This window comes from Arachis stenosperma, chromosome 3 (genome assembly GCF_014773155.1).
Source record: "Arachis stenosperma cultivar V10309 chromosome 3, arast.V10309.gnm1.PFL2, whole genome shotgun sequence".
Lineage (NCBI taxonomy): Eukaryota > Viridiplantae > Streptophyta > Magnoliopsida > Fabales > Fabaceae > Arachis > Arachis stenosperma.
In genome coordinates, this window is record NC_080379.1 from 24,616,659 (window position 1) to 24,625,401 (window position 8,743).

At 40.7% G+C, this 8,743-nt stretch overlaps 1 protein-coding gene and 1 non-coding gene across 2 annotated transcripts; both read left to right on the top strand.

Moving 5' to 3' along the window:
• The first annotated feature begins 33 nt into the window (after positions 1-33).
• LOC130966362 (callose synthase 12-like) lies at positions 34-8,360 on the top strand. Its single transcript, XM_057891152.1, has 3 exons — positions 34-5,573; positions 6,578-6,640; positions 8,065-8,360. Exon 1 carries the CDS (start codon positions 249-251, stop codon positions 5,559-5,561), a length of 5,313 nt encoding a protein of 1,770 aa, XP_057747135.1. The 5' UTR covers positions 34-248; the 3' UTR covers positions 5,562-5,573; positions 6,578-6,640; positions 8,065-8,360.
• On the top strand, positions 3,217-3,294 carry LOC130972357 (small nucleolar RNA J33). The gene has a single exon (XR_009083541.1). It is a non-coding gene; the product is annotated as a small nucleolar RNA J33 (small nucleolar RNA).
• Positions 8,361-8,743: the final 383 nt, after the last annotated feature.

Here is an 8,743-nt window from a genome sequence, read left to right on the forward strand (position 1 = left end):
CTAACGAGCCGTTTCTTCTCCCCTTCCCACTCTGTACTACTTATTAGTCATTACTCATTTCAGAAGTGCGCACGTTAGCAACCTTGTCCGCTCTCACTCTTTCTTCGACCACTTTCTCTCTCAATTCTGTTTCTCTCTCTATAACGGCATAACAACCATTGCAACCGCCACACACAGGCTTAGCACAATTGCTGACTTTCAGACTTCACCAAACGACACCGCTTTTCTAGGGCTCCGATTCCGATGATATGAATTTCCGCCAGCGTCAACCCCATGCGTCGCCGGTGGCCACCGCTACACCGGTCCGGGAGGAAGAGCCCTACAACATAATTCCCGTCTACAATCTCCTCGCTGACCACCCCTCCCTCCGGTTCCCTGAAGTCCGCGCCGCTGCAGCAGCACTACGCGCCGTTGGAGACCTCCGGCGGCCGCCGTTCGGGCAATGGCGACCTCACATGGACCTCCTTGACTGGCTCGCACTCTTCTTTGGCTTCCAGCGCGACAACGTCCGCAACCAGCGCGAGCACCTCGTCCTTCACCTCGCCAACGCTCAGATGCGCCTCATGCCGCCGCCGGACAACATCGACACACTCGATGCCGGCGTCCTCCGTCGCTTCCGCCGGAAGCTCCTCAAAAACTACAACTCTTGGTGCTCCTACCTAGGCAAGAAGTCCAACATCTGGATCTCCGACCGCCGCCGCGGCGGCTCCGCTGACTCTGAGCAGCGCCGTGAGCTCCTCTACGTGTCCCTCTACCTCCTGATCTGGGGCGAGGCGGCGAACCTCCGCTTTGTTCCGGAGTGCATCTGCTACATCTTCCACCACATGGCAATGGAGCTGAACAAGATCTTGGAGGATTACATTGACGAGAACACTGGCCAGCCTGTGATGCCTTCGCTTTCAGGTGAGAACGCTTTCCTCAACCACGTTGTGAAACCTATCTATGAAACTATTAGGCGTGAGGTTGATAGTAGTTGGAATGGAACTGCTCCGCACAGTGCTTGGAGGAATTACGACGATATCAATGAGTATTTTTGGAGTAGGAGGTGTTTTGAGAAGCTTGGATGGCCCCTTGATATTGGTAGCAACTTCTTTGTGACGGGTAGCGGTGGGAAGCGTGTTGGGAAGACTGGGTTTGTGGAGCAGAGGTCGTTTTTAAACCTGCTTAGGAGTTTTGATAGACTTTGGGTGATGCTGGTTTTGTTCCTTCAGGCTGCTATTATTGTTGCTTGGGAGGAGAAGACTTATCCGTGGCAAGCATTGGAGGACAGGAGTGTTCAGGTTAAGGCTTTGACCATTTTCTTCACGTGGAGTGGCATGAGGTTAGTGCAGTCTCTGCTTGATATGGTGATGCAGTTTAGGTTGGTGACAAGGGAGACGATGGGGCAAGGTGTGAGGATGGTGATGAAGGTTATTGTTGCAGCCGGGTGGATTGTTGTGTTTGGGGTCATGTATGAGAGGATATGGTCTCAGAGAAACCATGATAGGAGGTGGTCAGCAGAAGCGAATAGAAGGGTGGTGAATTTTCTGGAGGTTGTGTTTGTTTTCATCATTCCTGAGCTTCTGGCTCTGGCCCTTTTTATAATTCCCTGGATTAGAAACTTTGTTGAGAATACAAATTGGAGGATCTTTTACATGTTGTCATGGTGGTTTCAAAGTAGAATCTTTGTTGGTCGTGGCTTGAGGGAAGGTCTTGTGGACAACATTAAGTACACATTGTTCTGGGTTGTGGTGCTGGCCACAAAATTTTGTTTCAGTTACTTTCTGCAGGTCAAACCCATGGTTGCTCCAACAAAGGCACTGTTGAAGCTTAGGAATGTTGAATATGAATGGCATGAGTTTATTCATAACAGCAACCGATTTGCTGTTGGATTATTGTGGCTTCCGGTTGTTTTGATATATCTAATGGATATACAGATTTGGTATTCAATATATTCATCCTTTGTTGGGGCTGCTGTGGGGTTGTTTGCACATTTGGGTGAGATTCGAAATATGCAACAGCTGAAATTGAGGTTCCAGTTTTTTGCCAGTGCAATTCAGTTCAATCTCATGCCAGAGGAGCAATTGTTGAATGCAAGAGGAACATTGAAGAGCAAGTTTAAGGATGCCATCCACAGGTTGAAGCTCAGATATGGGCTTGGTCGGCCATTTAAGAAGCTTGAGTCTAACCAGGTTGAGGCCAACAAGTTTGCTTTGATATGGAATGAGATAATTTTGTCTTTCAGGGAGGAGGATATCATCTCTGACAGGGAGGTTGAGCTTTTGGAGCTGCCACAGAACTCTTGGAATGTCAGGGTTATCCGCTGGCCATGTTTTCTTCTCTGCAATGAGTTGCTGCTTGCACTCAGTGAAGCCAAAGAACTGGTTGATGAGTCTGACAACAAGCTGACAAGAAAGATACGCAAGAATGAGTACAGACGCTGTGCTGTCATTGAAGCATATGATAGCATAAAGCACTTGCTTCTTGAGATTATCAAACCCAACAGTGAAGAGCATTCTATTGTGACAGTTCTATTCCAAGAAATTGATCACTCTTTGGAGATTGAGAAATTCACAAAAACATTCAAAACCACTGCACTGCCTCTGCTCCATAGCAAGTTGATAAAGCTTGTTGATTTATTAAACAAACCCAAGAAAGATGCTACTCAAGTGGTGAATAGCCTTCAGGCCCTTTATGAGATTGCTGTCCGAGATTTTTTCAGGGAAGAAAGGAAAACCGAACAGCTGAGGGAGGACGGTTTGGCTCAACGTAACCCAGGTTCAGGTCTCCTTTTTGAGAACGCTATTCAGTTACCTGAGATCAACAATGAGAACTTCTATCGGCAGGTTCGGCGTTTGCACACAATTCTCACCTCCAGGGATTCAATGCAAAACATCCCCAAAAATCTAGAAGCTAGACGGAGGATTGCCTTCTTCAGTAATTCACTTTTTATGAACATGCCCCATGCTCCCCAAGTTGAGAAAATGTTGGCTTTCAGTGTTTTAACACCTTATTACTCGGAAGAAGTATTATACAGCAAAGAACAGCTCAGAACTGAGAATGAAGATGGGGTTTCAATCCTTTATTATTTGCAGACTATATATGATGATGACTGGAAGAATTTTATGGAAAGGATGCGTCGGGAGGGGATGGTGAAAGACAGTGATATTTGGGCTGATAAGCTTAGAGAGTTGAGGCTTTGGGCTTCCTACAGAGGCCAGACGCTAACACGAACAGTTAGAGGAATGATGTATTACTACCGGGCCCTCAAGATGCTGGCTTTCCTGGACTCTGCGTCAGAAATGGATATTCGAGAGGGATCCCGTGAACTTGTCACAATGAGGCAAGATAGTTTAGATGTTATGAACGCCGAAAAGTCACCATCTAGGAGTTTAAGCAGGGCAAGTAGTTCAGTAAGTTTGTTATTCAAAGGCCATGAATATGGGACTGCTTTAATGAAATTCACATATGTGGTTGCCTGCCAGATATATGGATCTCAGAAAGCAAAAAAGGATCCTCATGCTGAGGAAATTTTGTATCTGATGAAAAACAACGAAGCTCTTCGGGTTGCCTATGTTGATGAAATAACCACTAGTAGGGATGAGAAGGAGTACTACTCCGTTCTTGTTAAGTATGACCAACAATTGCAGAGAGAGGTGGAAATTTACCGTGTAAAGTTGCCTGGTCCCTTGAAGCTTGGGGAAGGAAAGCCAGAAAATCAAAATCATGCCATCATATTCACTCGTGGTGATGCAGTTCAAACTATTGATATGAACCAGGATAACTACTTTGAGGAGGCACTGAAAATGCGAAATCTCTTGGAAGAATACAGGCATTACTATGGCATCCGGAAACCAACTATTTTGGGAGTTAGGGAGCATGTTTTTACTGGTTCTGTTTCCTCTCTTGCTTGGTTCATGTCAGCTCAGGAAACAAGTTTTGTCACCTTAGGACAGAGGGTTTTGGCAAATCCTTTGAAGGTTAGGATGCATTATGGTCATCCAGATGTATTTGACAGGTTTTGGTTCTTAACACGTGGTGGTATCAGCAAAGCTTCCAGAGTGATCAACATCAGTGAAGACATTTTTGCTGGCTTTAATTGTACTCTCCGAGGAGGTAATGTTACACACCATGAATACATTCAGGTTGGAAAGGGAAGGGACGTTGGATTGAATCAAGTATCAATGTTTGAAGCAAAGGTTGCTAGTGGGAATGGGGAGCAAGTCCTTAGCAGAGACGTGTATAGATTGGGTCATAGGCTGGACTTTTTCCGCATGCTCTCTTTCTTCTACACTACTGTGGGATTCTTCTTCAACACAATGATGGTGATTCTGACTGTATATGCCTTTCTATGGGGTCGACTTTATCTTGCCCTTAGTGGTGTTGAGGCTGCAATGGAAAGTAACAGCAATAACAATAAAGCACTTGGTACCATCTTGAATCAGCAGTTCATTATTCAACTTGGACTTTTCACTGCCCTTCCAATGATTGTAGAGAATTCCCTTGAGCATGGGTTCCTTCAGGCTATCTGGGATTTCTTGACAATGCAGCTCCAGCTTTCATCAGTTTTTTACACATTCTCAATGGGCACTCGTAGTCATTTCTTTGGCCGGACTATTTTGCATGGTGGGGCAAAATATCGGGCTACCGGACGTGGATTTGTTGTAGAGCACAAGAGTTTTGCTGAGAACTATAGACTCTATGCACGTAGCCATTTTGTGAAAGCAATTGAATTAGGCTTAATTCTTGTAATCTATGCTTCACACAGTCCTGTGGCATCCGACACATTTGTGTATATAGCCATGACCATTACTAGTTGGTTCTTAGTGGCATCGTGGATTATTGCACCGTTTGTTTTCAATCCTTCTGGCTTTGACTGGTTAAAAACTGTGTATGATTTCGATGACTTTATGAACTGGATTTGGTACAGAGGAAGTGTGTTTGCTAAGGCTGAACAGAGCTGGGAAAGGTGGTGGTATGAAGAGCAGGATCATCTAAGAGTAACTGGCCTTTGGGGGAAATGTATGGAGATAATTTTAGACCTTCGTTTCTTCTTTTTCCAGTATGGAATTGTATATCAGCTAGGAATTGCTGCTGGAAGTCACAGTATTGTTGTTTACCTGCTGTCTTGGATTTGTGTGGTTCTTATATTTGGGGTATATATGCTGGTTGCATATGCCCACAACAAATATGCAGCCAAAGAGCATATATACTATCGGCTGGTCCAGTTCCTCCTCATAATTCTCGCAATTCTTGTGATAGTTGCTTTACTGGAATTCACCAACTTCAAATTTGTGGATATCTTTACTAGCCTGTTGGCATTCATTCCCACGGGCTGGGGCCTGATACTGATTGCCCAAGTATTTCGGCCATTTTTGGAATCAACTATAGTTTGGGATGGAGTTGTTTCAGTGGCTCGTCTATATGACATATTGTTAGGAGTCATTATTATGGCCCCTGTGGCATTACTATCATGGTTGCCTGGGTTTCAGAACATGCAAACCAGAATGCTTTTCAATGATGCATTTAGCAGGGGCCTCCGGATATTCCAAATTATTACAGGGAAAAAGTCTCAAGCTTGACTGTGATCAAAGGTAATTTCCATTATATATATATATATATATATATATATATATATATATATATATATATATATATATATATATATATATATATATATTTTGGGATTTTGCTGAATAACTTCTTTTTGTTTGACCCGATGTTATTGTATGTCAAACTACCAACAACTTTAACACGATAATGCTACTATTCCGCTAAAATTAGATCCATTTTTTTAAGTATTGTTTCTCTCCCCTTGTGTGATTGATATTCTTGATTCTCTCGTGCAATAAAGATACATGCAGTTCTAATAAAGTCGTAAGCACATACCTGCTTAAGCACGGAATAAATTCCCATATCACCTATCAGTTGTTTGTGAATTAGGAATACTAGAAGGGTGTGCAGTGACATCTATAATACACTTCGTTATTACACGATCTCTTCTCTGGTATACTTGTGTGTGCAGATTTGATTTAATCGTCATTATTTATGAACTTGTACTTGGCAAAGGTTTTAATGTGAGTTCTTTTTTCAAATATATGGCATCATGATAGGAATAGAATGCAGTTAGAAGTACTCATGCGTCTAGCCAATTGTAGCTTTGGTTTTTCACATTGTTACATCAAACATAGATTCTTTTTACATGGAATTGGAAGATTATGAGATCATAAAAACTCAAAGGCTTGACTTCTTTTCAAATTGACAACAAGTAAAGCGTCGATCAAAATATTCAGTTTTAATGAATTTATTGTAATTTCCATAACCTTAGATTTCGTAAATTCTTATTTTTTTTTGGGTAATTTTGAGGTCTATAATGATATTGGCACATTGGAAATTAGAATCATGGATGTTGTAGAAGGATAAGAAAAGTTCATATAAAATTCAGATTATCTAGAACTCTAATTTCATACACCTATTTTCATAAATAGCAAACTATTTCCTCTCAGCTCATGTAGAATTCTAGCCGTATGTTCTATCTCTTGCTGTTATTTATTTTTTCCGTTTCGGTGTTTAATGATTCGTTTTGCCATGTTATCAGGGTTTGATGTGCCTTTTACATGATGTGGTATATGGAGCTAGATTCACCAGATATTTATACATGGTAATCCTTCTCTCCAAACTCCATATGTACCCGATACTTGCTCAGGCCTTAGCTATTTTACCTTATCGGAATTTGATTGCCACAATTACACTGCATCAATAATTTGATAACCATGAGTATGTTTTGTGAATGTTAAAATAAAATTTCCAAGTTCCTCCCCCGAAGTTGAATGTTGTGGTATATAGCTGAATTCTATAGCATGAATGATTGGGCAGGCTTGTGAAGGATTATGTTAAGTACCTAAGGAAAGTGGAAACTACATCTTAAAAACTAGAAATTAAAGGAGAAGAATTACTCTCCATAAATACCTCAGGCGTCCCATACTACTTGATGTGGGACTCTGGACACCCCATAATACCAAGTCCCAAACAAGACACCGGCCCTAGAGAGCCGACATCCACAATGGCTTCACTCTATTGACATTGACTTAGTGGTAGTCACTCGTAATATTCGTTATTTACTTTAATCCATTTTATAGGTAACCCTTTTCGTGTTGCCAACAAGCTAGGCTCTGATATCATTGTTAAGTACCTAATGTCAGTGGGAAACAATCCCTTAATAGCTAGCTATTAAGGAGGAAGAACCACCATCCTTAAATATATCAAGCAATTCAAACTACTCAAATGTGAGACTTTGAACAATCCATAATACCCAAGTCCCAAAATGACTATGCCATAATTAAATATGTTAGACTAATGATTTTATGGCCATTGCAACAAATGCATTTGGTAAATTAATGCTTATTTCTCTAATTTTTTGTAGATGGGTATTAGCTACCTTGTTAATTAATTATTGAATAGCAGTTGACTGGTTTGTGGCTATCATTTCAAGATAATTATTTTTCAACCCAAAAAAGGTGCTAATTCGTTGAGGGTGCGCAATTCTGCATGCTGTTGAAGAACATTTAATATGTTCTTTAAAAACGTTCAATAATTTTTTTTGATGTAATTATAGATTTAAACGAGTGGTTTGCACTCCAAGAGCATTCAATAATCTCTTGTCTAGCCTATCCTCCTTGACAGAATTCACATGACAAAATGGATGTAAAATACTTGTATAATATTCTTGGAGAACATTAATCCGCGATCTAGGAGCATCTTTTATATAATTATTTTTTTACATGAAAATAAGTGGCTGCGAATGTTCTTAGAGCATGTAGTGTATGTGCTTTAGTAGCGTGTAAATATTTCTCGTATTTGTTGTACAGTGTTTTGTGTTGATATTTGCTTTGTTATAAATTGGAGGTTATGTGGTTCTTGCTTCCCATTCAAGTTTCTTTTTGGTTCCTTCCATATATCATCGCAATTTTGCATGTGTGCCAATGCCAATGGCAATGGCAATGCTTCCATTTTGCGAAAGATTTAATTAGCTATCTTACTGCCTTTTTTATCGTAACTAATAATAGCCTTGTGTTATGTTTGCAGACTTAATTTTGGAATCGTTTGCAGAGAGTTGATAGGAGAGAGATGGTATATTTTGATTTGCTTACAGATTTAACTTTGTGTAGCTAGAGGGGCCAAGGTTGTTATTTTATTCTTGTTTGTGTTCGGTTGATGGGGGATGAATATTATTCTTTGCTTTACTACTTCTAGCCATATTTGTTATTGTAATTAGCCGTTTGTCACGTCTAGAATTGGTTTTTGCTGGCGATTCTTCCTGTCTACTAAATCCGGCAGAAGAATTTTATTTCATGATATATAGGTTGTACCATGTTTATTCAGATTTGTCTATTCATCTAACAGCTGTTTACTCGGTTGTGTAAGAAATCAAACCTGGTACAAGGATGAAACGAATTACTCGCAGAATGGAGATTAATATTGTACAAAGGTTCTATCATTCGCTGTCTCAACTTTCAAGAGCTAGGCTGAATGTAAATTAAAAAAGGAAAAAAAAACGTCGCATTTCCCCCGAGTTGAATTAATTCAACCACTATAATAGGTTTTGAAAAAAATTCTATCTATTGACTGTTGAACTTTTCTTGTTGCTCAAAACTTCTAAATATGGCCGCTAGATCAGCTGAAGATTACAGTTTCGCACGCTAACCGTTCAATGGTAAATAACTAAATATTGATTGTGGACTGATGCAACAAATTATATCAAATA

Coding starts and splice junctions, on each gene's coding strand:
- LOC130966362 (XM_057891152.1), top strand. CDS start 249: ATGAATTTCCGCCAGCGTCAACCCCATGCGTCGCCGGTGGCCACCGCT.